The sequence below is a fragment of the Apus apus genome, chromosome Z (assembly GCF_020740795.1).
Source record: "Apus apus isolate bApuApu2 chromosome Z, bApuApu2.pri.cur, whole genome shotgun sequence".
Lineage (NCBI taxonomy): Eukaryota > Metazoa > Chordata > Aves > Apodiformes > Apodidae > Apus > Apus apus.
The window spans coordinates 35,466,782-35,494,354 of record NC_067312.1 but is presented as its reverse complement, the minus strand read 5'-3'; the positions used below and the strand labels follow the sequence as shown (position 1 = coordinate 35,494,354).

Genomic DNA, 27,573 nt, shown 5'->3' with positions numbered 1-27,573 from the left:
TGAGCAACAGCCTTGGCTTGGATCCTGAAACCACAGCTGAGTAAAAATCACTACTTATATTTACATAATTCTAACAAGGAAGATAATTCTTGTTTTGTAAATAACACTATGCAGTTAGGAAACACACCAATGCTACAGTGGATTGATGTTTTACTCAGTTACCTATAAAATACCTATAAAACTACTCCTATATGTGCATGCTATACATTACTACAGCTTCTGAGCCTCTGCTGAGTCCACCAAAGAGGCAAGTGCTTCCACATTCTACAGTGACAGGAATTTGTGGTGTCATCGACTTAATAAGAAGTGTTAGACTGCTTTAGACTGCCTTCACTGCTGAACCAGTATCTTTTTTTTAAGATTCAGTTCAAATATTAATAAGGGATATCTCACATCCATCTCCAGAAGGTTGAACATGCTTGACTCAGCAATTTCTTTTGATTCATCAAATTTCTCCAGAGCTTGACGAAGTTCTTCATCAGGGAGCTTGCCCTGTCTTTTCTTTTTGTAATCAAAATCCAGGCGTCGACCCTCCATTTTCTTTAGGTGATGCTAAAAAATGAAAATGTAAATGCAAGCACAGAATAAAGGATGCTCCCCACCTCTCCTTAAGCTGCATTGTAGATAGGTAGTCCGTGTACACTGCATGTACTGGTTGCTGTATATCAATTCTTCCCCTAGAGGGGAGAAATACGAAGCAACGAAATAGGTGATTTTACATACTTTTTAAGAAACCATTGTGTGCTGCTGTCTGACAGACCTTCAACATTATAAAAAGGCTACACAGAACGAATAACTGCAGTTACCACCCGTATAAAAGATATAAGAGTTTATATATTTTTAATTCTGATGCAGAATAACTTGAACTCTGTTTTTTCCCTAGATATTAAAGAAAAAAACTCTGTTAAAAGCACAAGTTAGTACATTTTTCCCTGTGTACTAGTCCTCATAAACAAAGCAGCACGGAAGATATTTCCATCAGACCACCAAAGGATCTTAATGCTATCTTTTAGTAAAGACTTTCTAGTTTAACTGACATAATATTCCTGTTGATCTGTTCAGCCGCTGCCACATCAAGCTGGCCAAAACTTAATTCTACCAGCAGGAGCACAGACACTTTAGGTGCTTACTTTCCCTCAAAATAATCAATTTGTCATCCATTATGATATTTATAACTTTGTCAACTTTGTATATTATATCAAACTGCCTAAGACATCTTTTTTCCACATGTATTCATACGTGTGAAAGCCTTACTGAGCTCAGAAGGACAGTTACTTATACAGATAGAATCACAGAATCATAGAATCATAGAATGGCTAGAGTTGGAAGGGACCTTTAAAGCTCATGGAGTTTCAACCCCTCTGCATGGGCAGGGACACCTCTCACTAGAACAGGCTGCTCAGAGCCCCATCCAACCTGCCCTTGAACCCTTCCAGAGATGGGGCTTCCACAACTTCTCTGGGCAGCCTGTTCCAGTGTCTCACTACCCTAACCCTAAAGAATTTTGTCCTGATCTCTAACATAAATCTCTCCTCTTTCAGTTTAAAACCATTACCTATTGTCCTCTCACTACACACTTTTGCTGAACTGGAAGGCACTTTTACTTCCCAAATTACAAAATTAGCCTGTGTCTGCAGAAGTATGTGTGCAAACAGATTTTACTCTGTAAATGCTAGCTGGTTCTTGGATTACCAATTACGTAATTCATGCACACAAACAGTGTGTATGTGCGTGCGTGTGTGTGTGTTTGTGTGTTCAAAATTCCTAGGAATTTTTTGGACAGTCTTCATATAGACAAAAGAGTAGTGCCAGTCTAGAAGCAGCTATCAAAATGCCCTCACATGTCATACATTATAAAATTTATTCTAAACATCTGTTCATCTATTTAGTGACATGAGCTTTCAAATCATAGGATTACAGTACTGTGTTCATGCCTGCATAAGTTTGATGATGCTACTGTTAAAAAAATGTTAGAATTTTGATCTTTCCCTTCCTAAATCACCAACAAGAGAGACAGAACTGAAAACAGACCATCCTGAGTGCCATCAAGTGGCATGTAGAATACAACCAGGGGATCAGGTCCAGCCAACATGGGTTTAGGAAAGGAAGCTCCTGGCTGACCCATCTCATCTCCTTCTATGACTGGGTGACAGACCTAGTGGATGAGGGTAAGGCTGTGGATGTGGTCTACCTCGACTTCAGCAAGGCCTTTGACACAGTCTCCCACAGCATCCTCCTGGAGAAGCCAGCAATCCATGGCTTGGACAGGTGCACCCTTCGCTGGGTTAAAAACTGGTTGGATGACCAGGCCCAGAGAGTGATGGTGAATGGAGCTGCAACCAGCTGGTGTCTGGTGACCAGTGGTGTCCCCCAGGGACAGTACTGGGCCCAGTCCTATTCAACATCTTTATTGACAACCTGGATGAGGGGATCAAGTCTACCCTTACTAAATCCACAGATGACACCAAGTTTGGGGAGAATGTCGATCTGCCAGAGGGTAGGAAGAAGCTGCAGGAGACCTGGACAGGTTGGGTCAACGGACCAAGACCAGTGGCACGAAATTCAACAAGAGCAAGTGCAGGGTCCAGCACTTTGGCCACAATAACCCCAGGCAGCTCTACAGGCTGGGGCAAGAGTGGCTGGAGAGCAGCCCAGCAGAGGGACCTGGGAGTACTGGTTGACAACCCTTGAACATGAGCCAGCAGTGTGCCCAGGTGGCCCAGAAGGCCAATGGCGTCCTGGCTTGTATCAGGAATAGCGTGGCCAGCAGGAGTAGGGATGTAATTCTCCCTCTGTACTCAGCACTGCTGAGGCCTCACCTTGAGTTCTGTGTGCAGTTCTGGGCCCCTCACTTCAAGAAGGAGATTGAGGTGCTGGAGCAGGCCCAGAGGAGAGCAATGAGGCTGGTGAAAGGACTAGAGGGAAAGTCTTATAGGGACAGGCTGAGAGAGCTGGGGTTGTTTAGCCTGGAGAAGAGGAGACTCAGGGTGGACCTTATGACTCTCTTCAACTACCTGAAGGGAGGTTGTAGTCAGGTGGGGGCTGGGCTCTTTTCCCAGGCAACTAGCAACAAGACAAGAGGGCATGGCCTCAAGCTGCTCCAGGGGAGGTTTAGGTTGGATATTAGGAAGTAGTTCCTTACGGAGAGGGTGATTAGACATGGGAATGGACTTCCTAGGGAAGCGGTGGAGGCGCCATCCCTGGATGTGTTCAAGGAAAGGCTGGATGTGGCACTTAGTGCCATGGTCTGGCCAATGCAGTGGTGGTTAGGTCATAGGATGGACCTGATGATCTTAAAGGTCTTTTTCAGCCTTGATGATTCTCTGATTCCGTGAAAAGTAAAACTCAAGCCAAAAGAGACTAAGATCAGACGGCCTGCAAATCAGAAAGCCCATTTTAAACTACACATAAATTTTGAACATATACACTGGCTGCACATTTGGCTTTATTAATATGCCACATTGAGGGAAATACCTGTATTTCTCTCAGATCTTTGTCATGGAGGTTTTGAAGCGGGTCAATGAAGTTTTGTTTCACTTCCATGTCTAAAGAGTCCTTGACTTCAGAAAGCTCCTTCATAGCTTCTCCCACATCTGCAAGTGCTGGTCCTGAAAGAAAAGATGTCCAGTTTACCTCTAAATAACTTAGTTCCAAACCACTGTATAATGAAACTGAGTAATTTCTGTTAACATTTCATTTTAAGTCTTAAGTTTAGGAAAGAAACAGGCTATTATGTACTGTGTGAAAGGTAAACATTGATTTTACACTTCTGCAGTCTCCAGAGTTTTGGCCTTGTAAAGCAGCTGAGTTTGAGGACCCAAGTTACATCAAGACAGTCTCCTCCACACTCCTTGTTGTCTGCATTCCTTACTCTGGTGAAACACACTTGCTAAAAAAGAAAGATCTGTATTTGCTCTACTGTTGCCATCACCAGACACTAGACTGCATGCAAAAACAGCTCTAATGTAAGTCTAGGTCTCCCTGTTTGTATCAGTGAGACTGGTAACAGAATCAAATGTAAACATTCTTAACAACTTCACAATTTTTAATGAGTTTTTTTAAAGAAACTATTGACTTCATACACCTACTCAAGTTCACAAACTTCAACAAGAACTGGTTGCCTTCTGAGATTTTCTCTAAGACTGAGGGACACAAAAACTACGACTTTGCATAAAACTACATCCTTTGCATAAAAACAAAAGCAAAAAGCTCAAAAATACCCTCCTGGTTTGAGATGTAGGCTGGTGGGGAAAAATCCACTTTCAAAGAATACAAAGGTTCTGAAAACCTAAAATGTGAGAAATCAGAAGGAGCTTTGTCTCCCAAGCAGGGGATGCCAGCACTGCAAAACCAGAGTCTGCCAGACCCAGTTGAAGAGTGACAAACAGCCATAATAGCGGCTATTAGATAAGAATGTGAAAATAATTGCCATATCTATTCTGCTGTGTGCTATGGCAATTATTAGGGAATATACAGTAATTTGAATAAACTAAATTCTATTTGTTCTTCATTTTCTCTTTTAAAATGTGTTCGAAATTTAGCAAATGAGAGGCAACCAATTAAGAAAACACAATAACCATTAGTAGTCTTTAGCATAAAGCAAGCTACATCTGACAGGCTAATTAGTAGATTGTAGAAAACAAACAAGAAAGTACCTTTTCCATTGCAGATGCCTTTACGCCAGGAATAATATTCAAATAGCAAATACAATTTCCAGAGCCCTTTTGAGGGTCCTGTGTTTTGCCATACAAAAATGGCCATAGAAAAGGCCACAAAATAGGACAGAAAGTCAAAGGATCCTGTTGTGAATGTCATTACTTTTAATTAGACCTCTATTGTTGAAGAACACAAGGTTAAGTCTAAGTTTAACATTTGTATCTCAGGGAGCTGTATATGTCTTTGACATTTGGAGCAAGAAGTGGTTAATAGGTAACACAGGAGTATTCACTAGTGCCTTAAATGTGGAATTTGGTCAGAAAAAAAGGTCAAAGTCTACTAAAAACCTATTAGCTTTGATTCTTTGCCTGCAATGAAGACAGTAATATTTATTATAAGGATTTAAAGGACAAAATGTTTTACTGCACACGTGCATAGTCAATAATACAGTATCTGAACACGTACACTTTTAATCCCAACACATCCCCAGTAATCTATGATGGCTAGCCTAAAGCCTATACAGACATGCATCCAAATGGAAAAAAATTTCATTTCAAGAAAAAAATTTCTAGTCTTAATCAGCAAAAAAACCTCAACAGGCCTTGAAGAAGAAGTCTGATTAAGCAGAACTCTGCTGCTTCTTGCAGAACTTTGCCTTTATAAGAGTCCAAGACTTTAATAATGAAAATTATATTAAATTTTGCTACAATTTAAGTTACATTATAATGGAAAGGGAAGTAATCAAGTTACCAAAGTTGCATTCTTCTCCAAGTTCTCGGCCAAATTTCAGCATTGCATCTGCCAGCAAGGCTTCAGCCTGAGGGTAACCTGGTCCCTTTTCCTGGCCTCGAATTTTTGACATAGTGTTGATCATGCTGAGTTTAGCCCTGGAAGCTGAAGCAAGCAAGCGACAGAGGTTACAAACGTGCAATAGCTTGACTACACAGACAGGAATGCACTTATAAAATTTATCTGAGCTATCCACAACGTACTTGAAGGACATTATCTGAGTTTAGATCTAAGTCCTGTTTTTCACCACTTATTTTTAGAGCAAAGGAATGAAATGTTGTTGGTCAAAGACTTTTTCCTTCTGCTGGTATGCCAGAGAGGAGGGTCTGTCCTGAACTTTAAGTCAAAGTTTCCCTTGAAACCACTTGGGCAGAAGAAAACCCAGGAGCACTACCAAGATATCATGTTTGACACATGCTACTAATCAGGTAGAAAAATCTTTCAGCTATCCCCAAATTCTTAAAATCCTCAGGTACCAGATGGATAGCAGATTGAGTCAGCTTTCCTTTCAAGGAAAAGTCCAGACTAGGTACACTCAAGATTATCACACTGTAATACCCCACTTTTTTTTTTTTTTATGTTGGAAAGTTTTTCTTTCATAGAATATTAAATAAAACCTATGTCCTCAAATGATGTCCAACAACCTGTGAAACACTTCTTGCTTTTTATGGGCATTTAGGAAAACTCCCATTTCAATACAATTTCCAGCTGTACTTTAGTTTGTATTTTATTTCCGATACATAACTGCAGATCAGAAGAAAGCACACAGTTACCATAATTGAGGAAAACAAAGACAGCAAACATAAAAGAACGAACTTGTTTGATTATGTGCTTTAGCAAATTTTTGCAACAGTATATTTTCACAGAATGTGAACAGCCTACAGAGTGTGAATTAATTAATGGCACTTGACTGTATTTTGCCAGCTAAACTCTATTGACAGCACAGCCTACTCAGTGATTGTTTCCACATATGTTATTATGTGTGCTACAGGAGGGCACCTACCTGCCTCTACCTTCCTTCTTGCAAGGGCTTGACTTTTTTAGTTGTCCTTACGAGTTAGTATTTCTGCTTACATAATATTATAGCTCACACTGTTGGGTGCTGCTTTTATTAGTCAAAACTCAACCTTGCACACACGTTTATGACAAAACAAACACATAAATTAGAGAAGGTGAAGGCATGGACTGTGAAAAAGGAACATCTCCCCACTGTAGGAGAAGAACAGGTTTTGAAGGACCTGAAGGTAAGTAAGTTTATGGGACCTGATGATATTCATCCACACCTCCTGAAGGAACTGGCCAATGAAGTTGCAAAGACTTTGTGCATCGTATTTGAAAAGTCTTGGCAGTCTGGAGAAATCTCCACTGACTGGAAAAGGGGAAACATAACCACCATTTTCAAAAAGGAAAAAAAGGAAGAACCAGGGAACTACAGACCAGTCAGTCTCACCTCTGTGCCCAGCAAGTTCATGAAGCAGATCCTCCTGAAGGCTCTGCTAAGGCACATGGAAAACAAAGGGGTGACTGGTGACAGCCAACATGGCTTCACCAAGGGCAAATCCTGCCTGACTAATTTGGTGGCCTTCTACAATGGAATCATGGCATTAGTGGACAAAGGAAAAGCAACAGATGTAATCTACTTGGACCTGTGCAAAGCCTTTGACACTGTTCTGCATGACATTCTAGTATCAAAACTGGAACAGTACAGATTTGATGTACTGTTCCACTCCTGGACTCTGGACCACTCCTTGAGTCAGAAACTGACTGGATGGTCACACTCAAAGAGTGGTGATAACGGCTCACTGTCCAAATGGAGATCAGTGATGAGTGGTGGTGTTCACCAAGGGCTGGTACTTGGACCCATGCTATTTAGCATCTTTGTCAGTAACACAGACAGTGGCATTGGATGCACCCTCAGCCAAGTTTGACCATGACACCAAAGCATGTGGTGTGGTCGACACACTGGAGAGAAGGGAGGCCATCCAGAGGGACCTTGACAGGCTTGAGAAGTGGGCTCATTCCAAGTGCATAAAGTACAAAAAGGCCAAGTGCAAAGTCCTGCATCTGGGTTGAGGCAATCCCAAGCAGACATACGGGCTGGGTGGAGAATGGATCGAAAACACTCTGGAGGAGTAGGACTTGGGAGTGATGGTGGATGAGAAGCTCAATGTGAGCCAGCAATGTACACTTGCCGCTCAGAAAACCAAGCATGTCCTTAGCTGTATCAAAAGAAGCACAGCCAGCAGGTCAGGGGAGGTGATTCTCCCCCTTTTACTCGGCTCTCATGAGAGCCCACCTGGAGTACTGTGTCCACTTTTGGAGCCCCCAACACATAACAAGGACATGGAGCTCATGGAGAAAGTCCAGAGGACGGCCACAAAAATGATCCAAGGGCTGGAGCAACTCTCCTATGAGGACAGGCTGAGAGAATTGGGGCTGTTCAGCCTGGAGAAGAGAAGGCTCTGGGGGGGTCTTATAGTGGCCTTCAGTGCCTGAAGTGGCTTACAGGAAAGCTGGGGAGAGACTTTTTACAAGGTCTTGTAGTGAAAGAACAAGGGGTAATGGATAAAAAATGGAAGATGGGAGATTTAGGTTAGACATTAGGAGGAAATTCTTTAGTGTGAGGGTGGTGAGACACTGGAACAGGTTGCCCAAGGAAGTTGTGGAAGCCCCATCCTTGGAAGTGTTCAAGGGCAGGTTAGATGGGGATTTGAGCAGGCTGATCTAGTGGGAGGTGTCTCTGCCCATGCAGGGGGTTGGAATTAGATGATCTTTAAGGTCCCTTCCAACTCAAACCATTTTATGATTCTATGATTAGCAGATTGGAGTCAAGTGTTTTGCTCTTAATCTACTCCCGAAAGCTTGAATCAAGAGATTGTTCTTGTGCTGAATATGTTTCACTTTGTGCCATATAAATGTATCCATAAAACACAGACACAGAAACAGACAGAGCAAGTGTCATAGTACTGTTTTTGCCTGAGAAGCAGCTATGAAAGGGTAACATATTTTTAACATGTAGTAATTAAGTATTTGTAAGCTTTCTCACTATCCTTAAGTGCCACCAGATCATGCTCTTCACATCTGAATTTCTTGGTGCCTTCTGTTTCTACCCACTACAAAACTACAGTTAACAGACTGGCTGACTGTTCAGTATAAGAAACCGCATTTTAATGATGTGGCTTTTAAAAACAAAATCAAAATGATGGTGGCAATGGGAAAACACAGAAGCACAAAAAAAACTAAGGCACAAAAAACCCCTACATTAGTCAGGGGAATCAAGGCAGCAATCTGAATTAAAACAGGAACAAATTGGAGTCTTTTCAGAAGTAAAAGGGAAAAATATAAGAGAAAATTAAAAATAAATAAATAATGAAGTGCCTATAGTCTGAACAGGCAGGTAAGAGCAGAAAGCAAAAGGTAAAGGAAAGAGTGACAGAGATAAAAGAACAATAAGGGCAGGGCAAAAAATAAATCTTAAAAAGAATAAAGGTAAGCATCAAAAATTCATGCTTCAGTGATTAATCATTTAATAATTATTACATTAAGATCCTGATTTAGTAGGAAATCTTACAATACATCCACCAGTGGTCTTACTTCACTTTTCTTCTTTTAAGGTTGATTCCATGGGAGCAGAGGTAAGTGCTCAGACAATCTTGAAATCTTATCCTATGTCCTTTCCTTTCTATTGCTTTATTAGTGCCATGTCCTTTCTTCTTTAAGTTATGTTTCAACCTGAGTGAGGACAGGTAGAGATGTACAAAATACCATGTGGAAGTGACCTGAACCCTGAACGCTTGATTCTTTTCCCAGTTGCATTCCTTCTCCCTTACATTGACTTTTACAGTGTCAGTAATGATTCACCTTAGTATTGTGCTAACAGAACCGTATCAAATTGTAAGAATACTGCCAAAACAGCTGGAAAGACATTTCAGCAGGGGGTTCAGTTGCTTGTACTTTGTACTTCCACTCATGTTAATCTTGCACATTTTTTTCTGGAAATTATGATCATGTACATCTGCAGGAGAAGTCTTTGAGCCTTCATCATCTTCAATTTTATTTATTTTCACCTCTCATAGATTAGAATAATAGAATTATTTTGGTTGGAAAATATTTAAGATCATTAAGTCCAACCATCACCCTAGGACACTGCCAAGTCCACCACTAAACCATGTCCCTAAGCACCATACCTACGTGTCTTTTAAATACTTCCAGGGAAGATAACTCCACCACTTCCCTGGTTCCAGTGCCTGACACCTCTCTCAGTAAAGAAGTTTTTTTCCTAATATCCAATCTAAACCTCCCTTTGTGCAACTATCCTGTCATCCTATCACTTGTTACTTGGGAGAAGAGAATGAAAACCACATCTCTACAGTTTCCTTTCAGGTGGTTATAGAGAGCAATAAGGTCTCCCCTCAGCCTTCTTTTCTCCAGGCTAAACAACCTCAGTTCCATCAGACACTCCTCACAGGACTTATCCTCTAGACCCTTCATCAGCTTTGCTACCCTTCTCTGGACATGCTCCAGCACCTGAATGTCCTTCTTGTAGTAAGGGGCCCAAAATTGGACAAAGTACTTGAAATGCAGCCTCACCAGTGCCTAGTACAGGGGCACAATCACTTCTCTAGCCCTGCTGGCCACGCTATTGCTGTCATAAGCCAGGACACTGTTGGCCTTCTTGACCACCTGGGCACATTGCTAGCTCATGTCAAGCCAGCTCTCTACCAACATCCCCAGGTCCTTTCCCACCAGGCAGCTTTCCAGCCACTCTTCCCCAGGCCTGTAGCGTTGCATGAGGCAGCTGTGACCAAAGTGCAGGACCCATCAATTGGTTGTCTTGAACCTGATACAACTGGCTCAGCCCATCAAAACAGCCTTTTCCAGCTCCCTTGGTAGAGTCTTCCTACCCTCTGACAGATCAATATGCTCACCCAACTTGTTTGCAAACTTACTGAGGGTGCACTCAATCCTCTCAACCAGATCATTGATAAAGATATTAAAGAGAACTGGCCCCTGCACTGAGCCCTGGGGAAAACCACTTGTCACCATCCCCCAGATGGATTTAACTCCAGTCACGACAACTCTTTGCATCTGGCCATCCAGTTTTTTACCCAGCAAATTGTACACCAGTCCAAACCAAGAGCAGCCAGCACTCTAGGAGAAGGCAGTGGGAAATAGTGTCCAAAGGCTTTACTAAAATATAGATAAACATCCACTACCTTTCTCTCATCTCCTAAGTGGGTGAACTTGTCATTGAAGGAGACCATGTTAGTAAAGAAGGACCTGACTTTCATAAATCCATGCAGGCTGAGCCTGCTTGCCTCATTGTCCTGCATGTGCTGCATCTGCCTGATGCATCCTTCAGATTTTGTCATAACTGGGAGTTCTGCTAAGCTATCTTTTTCATTTGCACTAACTTAATCCCAACTCTTTCAATATATTCACCTTTGTATTTAATATCCTGTTCCCTTTCCCTCCCTTCACTTTCCCCATTCTCCTTTCCTTTTCTCTTTAGCATTAGTTCATTGTTTACTGAAGTTAGACAATGCTGCATACTTCATCTATTGATCTGTCAAAACAACATAGAATCACAGAATTATAGAATCATAGAATCATTAAGGTTAGAATGGACCTTAAAGATCATCAGGTTCCAACCTCCCTGCAGGGACAACTCACACTAGACCAGGCTGCACAAAGCTTCAATCCCACCTGGCCTTGAACATCACCAGGGAGGGGGCTTCCACAACATTCCCAGGCAACCTGTTCCAGTGCCAAACCTCCATCATGGTGAAGAATTTCTTCCTGATGTCTCACCTAAATCCACCCTCTTTCAGCTTAAATCCATTACCTCTTGTCCTATCACTGTCCTCTCTGGTGAGAGCACTACCCAGGACTTCTGTAGGCCTCCTTCAAGTACTGGAAGGCTGCTATAAGGTCTCCCTGGAGCCTTGTCTTCTCCAGGCTGAACAGCCCTAGCTCGCTCAGCCTGTCTTCAGAGCAGAGATGCTCCTGCCCTTTGATCATCCTTGTGGTCCTTCTCTGGACCCTCTCCAACAGCTCCATGTCTTTCATGTGTTGAGGGCTCCAGAGCTGGACACAGTACTGCAGGTGGGGTCTCACCTGAGCAGAGTAGAGGGGCAGAATCACCTCCCTGGCCCTGCTGGTCACACTTCCGATGCAGCCCAGGATGTGTTTGGCTCTCTGGGCTGCAGCACACACTGATGGTTCATATCGAGCTTCTCATCTACTACCACCCCCAAGTCCTTCTCCTCAGGACTGCTCTCTACATATTCTCCTCCCAGCCTGTATTTGTGCCTGGGGTTGTGCTGACCCAGGTGCAGGATCTTGTTGCTCTTGGCCTTGTTGAACTTCATGAGGTTGGCACTGGCCCACCTCTCCAGCCTGTCAAGGTCCCTCTGGATGGCATCCCTTCCCTCTAGGGTGTCAACCACACCACACAGCTTGGTATCATCAGCAAATTTTCTGAGGAGACACTCAATCCCACTGTCCATGTCTCCAGCAATGACGTTTCACAGCACTGGTCCCAATACTGACCCCTGAGGAACACCACTTGTCACCTGCCTCCATTTGGACTTTGAGCCATTGACCACAATTCTCTGGGTGAGGCCATCCAGCCAATGTCTTATCCACCAAGTGGTGTTCAAATCCATGCCTTGTCAGTTTGGAGACCAGGATGTCATGTGGGACAGTGTCAAATGCTTTGCACACATCCAGGTAGATGACATCAGTTGCTCTGCCACCATCCACCAGCCCTGTAGCCTGGTGGCCTTGAAGGCCACCAAATTGGTCAGGCATTATCTGCCCTTAGTGAAGCCATGCTGGCTGTCAGCAACCACATCCTTATTTTCCATGTGTCTTAGCAGATCTTCCAGGAGAGTCTGCTCCATGATGTTGCTGGGCTCAGAGGTGAGACTGACCTGCCTGTAGTTCCCTGGGTCTTCCTTTTCCCCTTTCAAAAAAAAGGGCCTGTGTTACCTTCTTTCCAGCTGGTGGGAACTTTACCAGACTGCCATGACCTCACAAGTATGATGGACAGAGGCTTAGGAACTGCATCAGCCAGCTCCCTCAGGGCCTATGGATGGACCTTATCAGGTCCCACAGATTTGTGTACCTTCAGGGTCTTTAGATGGTCACAAACCTGAATTTCTCCTACACTGGGGGGTGCTTCATTCTCCCAGTCCCTGCTTTCACCTGCTGTGGCCTTTGCAATGAGGCTGGAGCAGTTGCCAGAGAAGACTGATGTAAAGAAATCATTGAGATCCTCAGCTTTCTCAATATCCTGCATAGGTAGGTCTCCCATTTCCTTCAGGAGTGGGCCTACATTTTTCTTGGTTGTCCTTTTCTCCCCAACATACCTATAGAAGCTTTTCTTACTGCTCTTTACATCCCTGGCAAGATTTAATTCTATGTGGGATCTGGCTCTCCTTACCTGGTCCCTAGCTGAGCTAACAACATGTAGTCCATTGATCGCTAGCACTGCAGTACTATGTTATACAAGTATATTGATATTTTCAGGGGACATCTTACTTATCAAGGAACACGTGCTACAACTCAAACCCTTTTCTCCTTGTCAAGCTCAGGGAAACTTTAAAAGAAAACCTTCTGTTAAATATTGCTGTTAAAGAATATTTTAAATTAGATTTTCCCCTTTTCTCTGTGTAATGTTTCTATGTTTTATTAAAATGAGAAAACAAACAGGAGATACTGGAAATCAGCATTTCTGGTGCCCTGGATAAATAGTAATATAGATGTAGGGAGAGTTTTATAGATACTTTTTTTTAATTGTATTTAAGGAAGAATTAATTTTCCATGCAAATCTTCTCACTATAGGGAGGCTTTTTTTTCATAAAAGATCAGGTGAGAGCTGAAAAGTGTCAGACCTCCTTTCCTTTTACTCCAATTGCTACTGCTGCCCACCTGTGGAATGAATAATATGTTCACATTTGATATGCAGGAAAGTAAATCTTCCTCCTGCTTACCACAATTTTAATCTTCTGATCCTACTCACACATGCCACAAGCAGATGAAAGGATGTATAGCCAGAGTACGGAAACTGCTTTCTTGCAGCACTCCACTTACATCAGCCTGAGGTGCCTGAAAACACACTCTTAGATACTTCCAGAAATTTTGCTCACTGTTGTCACTGTGAGTCTCTTTCGTGATTCACCACAATCATAACCACTCAGATGTGGCAGGATGGCAGCCAGAGAAGCACTGAACAACCAAAGCATATTACTCATTCTATACAATGTTGCACAACTGCAGCTTCACAGTAGATAACAATTTTATCACTTGCCCCATGTTTGCCAATCCTACTGCTTTCCTGCAGAGTGCTTGTTGATGACGAGCAATGAAGCTGTGGACTCAAGTAATAAACAATGTTTTATCTGTTGACACAGAAACCATTCTAGTCATCACTATTTTCTCTCTAGCAGTTCTTGAACTTGTAAATATTTTTCCTCCTTTTTTACATTCCACTGGCAGCATCATCAAATTATACTCCTTTCCTCTGTGGTTTAACATAAAAATATCACCAATTAAGCTATACCAGCAACAGTCCTTCGTCCTACCACACTGCAGTTAAAATATTTCACACTGGTTCAAATTTGTTTCCAGCTATTAGGAAATAAATTCTTCACAGTGAATGAGTGAATTTGGTCTGTATTTCCAAGAAACTCTAAGACATTTGCAGTAGGCAGATGGCTTCATTCTACCTTCAAGCTAATTTTGCACAAGCTAAAATCCATTGACCCCACCAGTGAAGTTGACATTGACTTATGCTAGTAACAAAACCCTTATGTTCTTAGATCACTATGAAAATCTTTAAGATTTTTAATTTAATGGTTTACTTGATTATAACAACTCCAGGACACCCCTCCCGGTAACAATTCTTTGGCAAGAGAGGAGCATACAGTTCTGAATCAGCCCAATCACAAAGCCTTTCTTCCATGTTCCCATGGAAACCAACCATTTATTTTTATTTTGAAGGTTCAATTTAGTTATCTCTGATTATGTCTGTTTCTCTGTGCTTTTCTCTAGTTCAGCATCAATGGCTCTTTTGCACACTCTCTTTTGTAGTAACTCTAATAATGAGGATGAGAAACAGCTAGAGGACCAGGTGAAAGGTACTGTTTCATTTCCTCCTATGACCTGGAGGAAGTTGCTTCAGAACCTTGTCTTTCTTCTCATGGTCTGAAAGGGCTGTCTGGTCCTTTTCCCTCACACAGGGTTAATGACTGGGACTATAGGAGAAAGCAACCTTTGATGCAGGCACCCTAACTGTGCCTGATCCTGATCTCCACTGGTGGGATGATTGCCTGGCCTAGGCCCCTCCCCATATCCAGGGAGGTGCCTGAAGCCCAAGACTGCTTCTGTCCCAGTGCACTTTGGCTGCCCAGCCCCTGGCTGGAGCAGTGGGATGGGCCCTGGCTGTCAGGCCCAGCATTGCTTCCCCTGGGGAATCCACAGGCAGATGCCCAGTCTGCTCCAGGGAGCCCCTCATGCTCACAGCCTATCACAGAAGCCATCTTTGTCTTTAACTTCACCACAACTTCACCAATTTTGTGTTCATCTTAACTGCACCAGTGAGGATGAGATATGTCAGGATACATACTAGTGAGAAAGAGTATTTTAAAAAAGCAAGTACTGTGAGACTGTGAAATTACATTACCTGGATTGGGTTGAAGATACTCTATCGTCTTTGCCATTATTTCCATAACTGCCCTGCTGGTAACATCCACTTTCTACAGGACAGAGAGTTAAACAAAAAGGCACACATAACAAAGATGTTAGACAAAAGGAAGATGTTTTTCTCTCATCTTTTTTATCTTATAAATTCTTATAATTTTACTTTAGTTGCTGAGAACAGGCCTGGTACCAGTATGGTGATATTATGTGGTAAACTACCAAAGCAGGAGTCCGCTATTTTAGTTTACAGCAGATCCACTCTCAAGCTAGGCCATTAGTACAGAGTACCTCAGATGTGTACAACTCCTTGTACTGTGCTGATACTTTACATCACCCTGGGAAGCATCCACAATAGGGAAAACTTTTAGATAGAATGGCCTCTGAAAACTACTTGAAGAATTAGCCATCTTTGATTACCTAATAACTGGCAAAATGAGGGGAAAGCAGATGTCAGTCAAAACAAACCAACAATGACAAAATGGGATATCTACCTCTTGCAGAGTGAGGTCTTGTAAAATAGGGGTAAGGAAGTACAGGTATCCTCAGTTTCCAGAAACCTCTCAGCATGGGCACACTGACCATTTATTTCCCCTGGTTAACTCCATGAATAATTATTTTATATTTAGGAACTGAAAATTCTTAGAACTGACTAGCATTACTTTCTTCTGCTGTAATATGAATTCTTGCTTTCTTAAGAACTACTGTGCATCAGCTTCCTAAGCTGCATATAGCAAAGGAGACAACTACTGTGTGTACTCTCAGAAGTCAAGCCTCAAAGAAAAAAGGATGCTTTGGCAGATGTGGGGATCCCCATAACCTGTCCTATACTCTACATTTATGAAGACACATTGCATTTCTCTACACGGTAGCTTGTGTCCCACAGGGTGGACTACTTTAACATAGTGACAAGATCCTATTTTTAAAAAGAACACCTGAGCTAGGTGGGTTGCAGCACGCTGTGACTGACCTCTTTCCTGTTTCCCGTTGCCAGTGCCATCTGCCAGGTCTTGCTCTATGCTTTACACAAAGAAGCAGAAGAGGTCTGCCAGCCCTGGGTGAGTGAGTAGCTGAAACACCTGGTAGGGAGCCCAGAAATAGCTAGAAGGCTTCAGAGGGGTGTGGGAGCCAGAGAACAGAACACTGGGGATAGGCAGGAGGGGCATGTCCACTGCCTGCAAAAAAGTTGGCAAGGGACATAGAGTCAGGTGGGAAACGTGGAGGCAACTGATGAGTTTACTCCATTCTCTTCTCAACTCTCAGTGCTCCTATCTCCTGGGCTGCCAAACCATGTTGTCCATGAGCACTACATGGGGCTCACCCCCTGGCTGCTGCAATGTCGTATTTGTTACTCTAAACCTTCCACCAGTTTTCTGAATCTTCACTAGCATCTTTCAGTTTTGATGGCAGTGCCCAGACTTGTAGCACATTCAAAGGGCAGCCAGGCAGAAGGGAGAAATCAACTCTGCAGCACTTTCTCTGTGAGAAGTACAAGGGATATGACCTTCTCTATTTTCTATCCAAGGTTTTCCGTCCATATCACTCTACAAATGTACAGATTAACACCTTCTGTTTCTCTTGATAGGATTTACATATCAGATATGTACCCTACAAATACCTATAAGTAGCTTGTGTTACAAGACTTGACCTTTGAAGTCAAAGCCAGAAAGAAAACTGCCTCTACTGATCCTTCCAACTGGAATATACTCATTTGTGGCTCCTTCCTTCTCCCTGCCACCCTGCCCCCCAATAGAAACAGTCACTGCTACCCCTGCTCGCCTCACCAAGCAGTTTGTTGGAAGGTGAGCCCCACCTACCCAAGGCTCTTTGCCAGTGGAGGCTTCCCAACGGGACCTCTGAACCTATGAATGAATATTCCAATGCACTGTCAACCACATCCAGCAGACAGCTATTACTTCTCTTGATTCATGGTCAAAGAACTGAGAATTACAGACACCCTTTGCCATTGTAGATAGACTTTCTCTGCTGTAACATCTCAGTTAGTGACAGCCTTGGCTGCATTGATCACAACATTGTGGAGTATGGGATCCTGCTGACCATGCTGAAGCTTAATACTAAGAAAAAGTTCGTAGATTTGAGAAGAGCAAACTTCAGCTCACTCAGAACTCATTTGGGAGGGGTTTCATGGGAAGCTTCTGTGGAGGATAAAGGAGGTAGTGAGTGCTCAGTTTTTCAAGAACACTCTCCAAAGCAGGAAAAAAGTTCACCCCCTTTAAAGGTAAGGAAAGCAGGCAGAGCTAGAGATTCCCTTGCCTTAACTACAAGCTTCTGAGTCTGTTCAAACCAAAGAAAAGCATACCAGAGATGAAGAAGGGGATGAATACCATTGAGAACTACAAGGGCAATGTCAAGGTGTGCAGAGATGCAGTTACAAAAGCAAAAGCTCAGCTCAAACTGAAATTGGCCAGAGATGTCAAAAACTACAAAAAAGGGTTCTTCAGGCACATAAACAACAAGCAGAAACAAGGAAAATACTGGTCTGCTGTTAAACAGGAGAGGTGAACCAGTCACCAACAACACTGAAAAGGCAGAGGTTCTCAACACTTCCTTCACTCCTGCTTTGACCAGCACCGTTGGGCCCCAGGCCTGGGGAACAAAAATCCAGGTCGGTGCAAACACTGACCCACCATCGGTGAAGGAAGGAAGAGTTGGTATGTGAACTACTGCATGAGCTTCAGCTCTACAAATTGTTGGGTCCTATGACATTATCCATACAAAGGTGTTAAGACAGCTGATGTCATTGTGAGGTTGCTCTCCATAATCTTTGATAAGTGGTGGAGATCAGGGGATGACCCAGAAGACTGGAAGAAGGCTAATGTCACTCCCATCTAAAAGGAGGTCTTAGAGGAGGACCCAGGTGATTACAGGCCCATCAGTCTTACTTCAGTGACTGGGAAAGTTATGGAACAAATCTTCCTAGGGGCTATCACAAGTCAAATTAAGCAAGTGATTGGGGAAAAGCTAGCACAGATTCATCAAGGGCAAATCATCCTTGGCAAACCTGATTGCCTTCTATAACAAAGTAACCTGTTCAGTTGATCTGGAGTGAATGGTGGACATTGTCTACTTGGATTTCTCCAAGGCTTTTCATAGAGTTCCCTACAGCCTCCTTCTAGAGAAACTGATTTTACAGCCTAGGCAAGTGGACTGTGGTGTGGGTGGGAAACTGGCTGACAGGCTGCACCCAGAGCATGGTGGTAAATAGCTCCTTTTCATACTGGCACCTTATCACAAGTGTGGTCTCCCAGAGATAGATATTGGGCCCAACGCTGTTTAAGATCTTAATGAGTGGTCTAGATGATGTGATCAAGTGTACTGTAATTGAGTTTTCTGATGATACCATTTTCTAGTGGACAACAAGTTCAGTATTAGTCAGCTGCAGCAGCAAAGAAAGCCAATGGAATGCTGGGCTGCATCAACAAGGGCGTGAAAAGCAGAGATAAATAAGTCATCATCCTGCCCTACTCAGCACTTGTCAGACCACACCTGGAACATTGTATTCAGTTCTGGTGCCAATATACAAAAGAACTGTGGACAGGCTTGAGAGGGTCCAGAGAAAGGCCACAAAGATGATCAAAGGACTGGGAACCCTGACATACAAGGAAAGGCTGAGAGAGCTAGGTTTGTTCAGCCTGGATAAGTGAAGGCTTAGGGGCTCATCACCATGTTCCAGGATTTCAGGGGCGGCTACAAAGAAGATGGAGACTCCCGTTTTACAAGAGGCACTCCCCCATTACTCCAGGGAAGACTCCTATTGGATACAAGAGGAAATTTTTTCACAGTCAACCATTGAAATAATCTCCCCTGGTAAGTGGAGGATTCCCCAACACTGGACACTTTTAAGACCTAGCTGGATAGGGTGCTGGGCCATCTTGCCTATACTGTACTTTTGCAGAGAAAAGTTGATCTTTGATGTTCCTTCAACCTACTATTCTATGATTCTGTCTAGAGATCCTCTACAATGGTTTAACTGAAACTTACTTTTAGTTGACATCAGCCTCAATCTGTGAATTAAATACTGATATTATAAAGAGTGCCACTTATTATGTATGCTTTGCTTAGAAAACCAAAACCAATAAGAAATTGAAAGCTCAGTCCTGCTGAATAAAAGTTAAGTCTTTCAAAATTACTCAAGTGATTCCAGGACAAAAGCTTTGAAATTCCTCTCCTAGGAAGGAAAAATGAATGGTGATACTGAATATATACATCTGTATTTAGACTTACCCTTTCCATTTCTTTGAAGTCATCATCTAGCTTGGTTCCTTCTGCACCTCCTACTTTTTCACTCACTTTCTGTAGTTAAAACAAAACAACAAAAAACAGAGTTAGCAGTGACTGAAAAATCTAGCCACTGCATTTTCGTGGACAAATTTTTTTTGTTAGTTGGTACAACATTCGCACATAGTATTCTTTCTGAAAAACTAATTTCAAACACACTTAAGTTAAACAATTAGAAAATAAAATATTACTACTTAAATCTCAGAGACCAAATCTTCCAGCTGGTGTCAGAAGTACATACTATTATGTTCTTTATCTCTGTTTCTCTGTTTCTTGGAACTTATCAAGCAATTAATCAACAACGACAGATGCATATTCAGTAGACAGAAATATCCATAGTTGTGTGTGCTGAAGAAAAAACGTGACTTGATAGTATGAACTGAAGAGGGAATAAAGGCACTAAATAATTTACCATCAGAGCTGTGAAACTGCCCCAGCTGCATTGTTCAGTGTGTACCACTGTAACACCAAGGCTAATATTCATGCCTAAGTACAGAGCAAGAAGGAGCTCCCAAGGCCTGACTAGCCATCCGGAAGGCAACGGGCACCCACATCTGAGAACTCTCAGAAACACTAACTCGAGCACAATCAGACCTTTACTATTAACAATCAAGTGTATAAATAAAAGTGCTAGGTAGATTAAAAAAAATCCACATTCACACCAGGCAAGAGTTTGAGGTTCACCTGAGTTACATATAAAATACCCAGTTGACAGATCTATTAGAAAGAATTTAAAGGGAACTTTGGTCTCATATCTTGACCGAATACTCATTTTTAAAACAAAATACTCAGTTTGAAAACTAATTGGAAAATTATTTAGTGCTACCTTTTAATTTACTTGATTCAGTGGAACACACTGAATTGAGTTTCCCTTTACTGTCATTAAAAGTGACAGTAACATATTTGAATGGTAATTGCTATGTAGCACCACTCAAAATTGAGTTCAGCAATTGCACAGTATGTTGGAAAGTGTTTTAGTGGTGTAATTCTACAACTAATTCAGGTGCATAAAATCTAGTGAATATACTGATCTTTTCCGAGGCTGGCATTTGTCATAAGAAAATCATTAGACTTAATGACTCTGTTTTCTATCCATTTTTAGTTATTTGTAATTAACATTGTTTAATTTTAGAAACTTTCTCAGGTGCCTCTCAATCATCTTTAGATTGTTTTGACTAAGTGTAGCTACAGATTTCAGTGATGTGACTCCTAAAATAAACAAGGAGAAACAAAAGAAAAACTGCACTTTTTTTCCTCTTGGTTTCCACCACTGCGTTGAATCTGCTATAGTGCTCAGCATAAAGAGAAGGAAGGCCCACAGTCAATCACACACATGCCATTAATAAAATCCAAACATTTGATTAATTTCAAATTCACTCCAGTTCACTCCAGCAAAGCTGTAAGTGCAACATGGCCAAGCACACAGGCTATAATTATCTTTGCAATAAGAAATGGCTATCAGCTCTGTTTGTGTTCTGTCAGCTCCTTGCAAATTAGTACCCAAAATGATGCATTAATTAGGCATCAAGACTACAAAACATCCTGAAAGAACCAAAGAACTTTATTTATCAAATCCTTCCTACACAGAAGTGATGTGCAAATCCATGCAGACACTCATTTGACATTATGAATGTAGATGGGTTTCTGTGATCTGTATTACTGAACTTTGTGCCACACAAAGAATAATGGAGTGCTACAAAAAATTACAGATTTCAAATGCTGTGCTGTTAGGAACAATTCCACCATGGACAAGGGATAAACTCAATGTCCTAATTAATTTGGATATTAATTTGCAGTCTCTGTGAAAGATGGTAACAAATGAAGCATAAAAGACCAGAAGCTTTCTTCACCAATCCATGAATGAATCTTCTGCAAATGGACCTCCTTAACTAGAGATGATATGGCAAAACCTGTATAGGACCTTTCTGTCACAAAGATTTCAGGTCCATGACAACACCAGTATGTAAATATGCTAGTACTTAAATATTCAAAATAGAATTTGAATAACAGAATTTCAACTCTAAGGATACAAAGTATCCAAGCATAATTAATGTTCCAGCCCTTTATAGCTGGAAATAAAAGCCTTACTTTTCATCACTTTGAAATACGTTCATAGTCGCTGAAGATTTGCAAAGACATTGCTTATCACCTCCATAGATGTCCTCTGTCCCTTCATATTCATCATTACTCTAGCTGAGGAATGTATGGCACTTTTAATAGTGTAGCTCTGTAGCCTCCTGGAGTGGTCACTGCTAAGTCTAAAGGCAGGTCATCCATCTATTTTAAACATACTTTTCATTTTTCGTCACTTAGTCAATATTAGCCTCACAGTCACGAGTGACCAACAAAACCATGTACTAAGCAGAAAATTAATCTGCAAAGCTCTAAGCCAACTACTGTTACAGTTAACAGTGGTGAGTCAAAGGAGAGAGATGAGCTATGAAGTCTTCAATCCTTGTGGAGCTGGGTGACTCTTCTTTCAGGGTAGTTACATCTCAGGTGCTCAGGGAAGTAACTTTAACTCCATTATCCAGACAAAAATTTTATTTGGAAAAGCACTGACAGACCACAGGAAAAGAGCAGCTGAACCAAAAGCTCACTTGAAAATGTAGACACTGTTGGTTTTTTTTGAAGACCACAGCCATCCACCAGTCAGAGATGAGAACTCAAATTCAGGATTCCAATTTAAGAAAAAAAATAAAAGGAAAAAAAGTAATCCCTCAAAAGCTCTTGCTCCTTAGGGCAAAAGGGTGAAATCTACTCAGAAGAGGATATTAAGACCCCCATTGCAAGGCCATAATCTACAGTGGTCAAATAGGACCAGTGGGCCTGAGAAAGGCAACATAAGCATTTGCAAAAGAGCCCACACCTATGTCATCAATGTATTGACTAAATTTAGAGATATTTTTCAGCCTGTTTAAACCCATTCCCTAAATATATTTTTAAAGCATTTCATTCTGGTTACCACTGCACCATTCTCTAAGATTGTCAGAATTGATTACCATATGTCATGAGACTAAACAAGCTGACATCAGCTGAGGATCTGCTCTAGTGCTAGAGATTCAGAAACAGTCAGAGACATCATCAGCTAAAAGCTACAGCTAGCCAGAAAGCAAAAGTCTCCTTTACTATGTCATTTGAGTTGAGGTTTCAACATTTTGATTCTTGCTTTCCACCAGAATAAAAATTAAGCCCTTTTAAGTTGCCTTTAAAAACAGAAAAACTACATCTCCTCCAAGTCCAGTCATGTGGAAGAACGAAGATCTAACCAGATAACAAAGCCAACATTATTTAGTTATTTTGTGATTGTGTTTCTTTTTCTACTATTGATTACAGAATCACAGAATCACAGAATTCTAGGGGTTGGAAGGGACCTCAAAAGATCATCCAGTCCAACCCCCCTGCCAGAGCAGGGTCACCCAGATCACATCACACAGGAACGCGTCCAGGCAGGTCTTGAATGTTCCCAGTGAAGGAGACTCCACAACCTCTCTGGGCAGCCTGTTCCAGTGCTCTGTCACTCTCACAGTAAAAAAAATTTTCCTGACTTTCACATTGAACCTCCTATGCTCCAGTTTGCATCCATTACCCCTTGTCCTATCACTAGACATCTCTGAAAAAAGCTTAACTCCATCTTCTTGACACTCACCCTTTATGTATTTGTAAACATTGATGAGGTCACCCCTCAGTCTCCTTTTCTCCAAACTAAAGAGACCCAGCTCCCTCAACCTTTCCTCATAAGGGAGATGTTCCACTCCCTTCATCATCTTTGTGGCTCTGCGCTGGACTCTTTCAAGCACTTCCCTGTCCTTCCTGAACTGAGGGGCCCAGAACTGGACACAATACTCCAGATGTGGCCTCACCAATGCAGAATAAAGGGGGAGGAGAACCTCCCTTGACCTACTAACCACATCCCTTCTAATACACCCCAGGATGCCATTGGCCTTCTTAGCCACAAGGGCACATTGCTGGCTCATGGTCATCCTCCCGCCTACCAGGACCCCGAGGTCCCTTTCCCCTACACTGCTCTTCAGCAGGTCAGCCCCCAACCTGTACTGGTACATTATGTTTTTCTTCCCCAAATGCAAAACTGTACACGTGCCCTTGTTGAACTTCATCGGGTTTCTCCCTGCCCAAGTCTCCAGCCTGTCTAGGTCTCGTTGAATGACAGCACAGATTACCTATTCCATCTTGCCTCCAAAAAAAACATTATATATATATTCAAGAAAAATAACATAAAAATAATTCCTGGGTGGGGTAAAATATGTAGAATAATAACATCCAATAGTGTAATATTTTACAATCAGGATCTCTGTATTTTAGATTACTGAAAACGAGTGCTATGTGCCTTAGAGAGAATTCCAATTGTATAAAGATTCCATTTCCACTCAGCTAGAAGCTTAACATCCGCTGCTCAGAACAGTTTCAGTAAGCTCAATAAAAAGTGGCAGGAAAGGGAAAGGGAAAAAAATTATATATATTTTTTTTCCTTTCCCTGGTAGATAATATTATAATGGGCATTTTTTTTGGTACATGCTGACAGGATCTGGAATATAAGCCATAATGATAGCCGTGAGGCTTGACAGATGGATTTCACATGAAACAACAAAACTTATTCTTAGTTATGGAGCCATTTGTTGAATTTTTCAAATACTAGTGCAATTAACCTTTTTAAATTATTATCACTGTGTCATGATGCAGTATGTTGCACAGGACAAAAAAAATGCTTGTGCAGTCACTATGAATATGCTGAAAATTCCAGTTGCCTTTTACAGAACACACTGATGATAACTTTTACAATATCCCATACAAGACTCCTCTAACTAATGATTATATGAATCTGATGCTGTCAGCTCTCACTACTTACAAGCTATTAATGTAAATCAAATGTGCATTAAATAGCTATTTCATAAGAATTATGTTCTTCAGTACTATGACACTGCATTTTATTAGACTAGCATCTGAATAATTCACAGTTCACAAGTGCTATCAGAAAGCCTTGCACAATATGATACACCACTACCCAAACATGAAAATGCAGCAAGATCAGCATTAAGCTACAATAGTTGCTACCTGAGCTATATTAATTTAATAAAATGCTCATTTGGCAGCATGTATAGAAAGAAGCTTAGCTTCTATACAGAAATAGAAAACCAGCTTTGAATAGATTACCATCACAATACAATGGCTTTGCCTATGATGTAAATTGCATGACCTGTTTGCAAAGCAGTCACACAAAGTAAGACTGAAAAAGTTTAGTCTCTTTAGGGAAAGCATTAGCCACTCCAAATACAGAACACAGCAACAACCTGATCTTGCTGAAGCTTTTCCAGAACAGCCATCTAGATGAGAGAAGACCTAATTTGTAAGTCAAATAATCCAGTATCATTAATCTTGGAAAGCTTCACAAAATTCAACAGATATCATAAATCTAACCAGAAGCCAGAACAGTCTGATGAGCATTATACTTACTCATATGTTGCACTCATTTGTTAGAGAAACTGAGCAAGACTCGGATTTTCTTTATACACAAAAGATTTCACAAGACAGGAAAACTTATCATCCTTTCCCCTGCATTTAAAATTCTTTGAATTTTATTCTATTTTCCTTTTAATTTGGAAATATCTTGTGCAACTGTCAATAGGACTTGACATGAGATTGTAGAACAAGCCACTTCAGTAGCAAAATGAAATTAAGATCCCAACTTAACATACATGTAAGATACAATAATGCCCATTTACATTTCATTAGTAAATTTCTCTTTTTTCAGCTGAGACAGCTATAAGGGCCATCCTTGGAGCTCATCAGCAGGAGATCCTTTCCTTTCAGAACTGAGGAGAACAGTGACTCCACTGCTATCACAGAAGCTGTAAGGGTCATGAAGACAGTGTGAAAGGCAAAATGGGAAAAATGAGAATCAAGGATCTCCACGGAACTTCACTGTGTAACTCCTGTTTGCACTGATACTTTGATTATGGCACTGAAGCTTTGTCTTCTCCTCGGCAAAATGAAGAAATAGACTTGCCTGTCACATGGGAAAATTGTAAGCATTAATTTGCACCTGCTACTGCTTGCCATCAGGAGTACATTTCACAGAAATGTTCGTGATACAGTTAAGCATCTGCCAGACAAGCCTGAGATTATTTTTTCCTTTTCCCTTCTGTCACTCAGCAGATATATTTAATCAGGACATAATTAATAGCACTGAAATAACTTTCTCTCTGCTATAAATCTGTTAGCTGGCCTGATCCACCAAAACACCACATCAGCCACAGGATGGGTAGGTTTACCCTCCCTTCTGAGTTCTCTTGACTCTGCTGTTGGATGCTGAATGTCATCAATAAAATGTGCTATTTGAAGATCAGGAAGTGTTCTTCAGTTTTGGAAACTGAAGAAGGAAAAGGAAGGCTATGACTGGTCTCTAAAAGGCTTGCCTTCATCTCTCACAAATCATCTTCTAAGTACCCTTTTTATAGATATATACAATAGCTTGGCCTTGCTCATCCTCACAGCTGCAACTAGTAGAGCCCATAGCTCTGCTAAGAGCTCCACTAGCAGTCGGAAGGCTGGTCAGAAAGCCAGAGAAGTTGGCTATAGATGTAACATACAAAAGGCACAGGAACTGGCAAAGAGAATGCTAAAGAGAAGCCATTGCTTCGTGACTTTTGAAGTCACGAAGGAAATTCTTTGTGGGACAGGATCTCCAGTAATGCCAGTGACAGTCTGCAGCAAAAGCAGAATGGCTCAGTGGAATTACTTCTGCCCAGGAGGGATAAAAAGGGATCAGGATTCCTACCTCCAGCATTGTTACAGTGTAAGAAATATGCATTGTGAACCTTTCCCGTGTTCTTACTCTCCTCATTTAGAATCAATCTCTAATTTGCCTGTTTTTTTTCATTTGCAGCTAAAGCTGCCAAAGGAGAGGGAAAAGGGTGTCTGAATCAATCCTTTCTTTGACCAGCCTGACTTTGCTTTCTGACTGCTGCAGAATTCCTGCAACTCCAGCATCACAGAGAGAATCATTCGCATTCAGTACTAGCACACCATATGAAAGCATACCGCAGGCTTCTGCACTGACAGGAGTTACTACTGCAGAGCCTCTGCTGCAATGCCACTGCATTACATTGGAGGCTGTCCACTGCTAAGTAAAATAAAGCAAGGTGAGAGCAGGGCAAGAACTGCTGAGGAAGTGCTGGTGTAGTAGCGTCCTGCGTATCTCTGCATGAAAAGTCCCTGCCCAGAGGTGCCCACCATGACAGATGAGGTAAGTACTACCCTAGGGCAGACAAAAATTTAAATAATTACTACGCATTCTAGTGACAGAGATGTGCTAACAGCTGAGACACTGCAGTGCATCCACAATAACCAAGAGAATAAATTTCACACATTTAAACTTAGTAGTGAAGTTTTGCATGTTAACCAAACAGATCCATAAGGAGGTCAGTTCTTTGCAAAATTTAGTTTCAGCCACAAAACTGGACACAATCCAGCACCTTTGCAGTTTAGACTGGCATCAGGAGCAGACAAAAAGAAGCTGGCAAAAGCTCAAAAGCTGCCAGAGAGCTGAGGACAGTCAGAACACTATGTGCTTTTTTAACACTCTCTGTCCCCAGAAGGCCACCAGCATGAGAAATAGAGAAGAAATTGGCATTTGAAAGGTGGCTGTATTAGCTAGAATATGTGCCAATCCCCCCCCATTTCCCCCCCCCATTCCCCCCCCCCTTTTTTTTTTTTTTTTGCTGCACAGAAAAGCGCAGAGAATCTATTCCAATGTGTTATTTAATGCCATATGGTATTTCTACTTCAGATGACAACAGTACCATTACCCAGTCCCATTAGTGGATCCATGGGCAATAAAACATTCACAAGATTTTTACTTCTGTGCAAAGGAATCTGCATTTAAGAGTTTTCCACATAGGAGCAGTGGGATCCAGCTAGCATCCTAATCTGGAGCCTAGGTACAGCATGCTTATGGATCATAATCCATCTTATCTACATCCATTAACATATGCTTGCTCCACATACCTTTTAAGTTCAGTAGAAAAAATTATCTCCTCCTTCCCACTGCTTCACTTGGTACACGCATGCCTCATCACATGGCAAACCTAGTCTGGGTATAGGTGACAG

The 27,573-nt window shown here is 41.7% G+C and overlaps 1 protein-coding gene across 1 annotated transcript in view; it reads right to left on the bottom strand.

The window, feature by feature from the left end:
* SH3GL2 (SH3 domain containing GRB2 like 2, endophilin A1) overlaps positions 1 to 27,573 on the bottom strand; it is a 105,261-nt gene that overhangs the window by 8,563 nt on the left and 69,125 nt on the right. The window contains exons 2-6 of the mRNA XM_051643058.1: positions 19,393 to 19,461; positions 15,134 to 15,206; positions 5,407 to 5,550; positions 3,475 to 3,608; positions 394 to 552 (exon numbers count right to left, since the gene is read on the bottom strand). Of these exons, the coding sequence (XP_051499018.1) occupies positions 394 to 552; positions 3,475 to 3,608; positions 5,407 to 5,550; positions 15,134 to 15,206; positions 19,393 to 19,461 (579 nt within the window). The remainder of the gene's footprint in view (positions 1 to 393; positions 553 to 3,474; positions 3,609 to 5,406; positions 5,551 to 15,133; positions 15,207 to 19,392; positions 19,462 to 27,573) is intronic.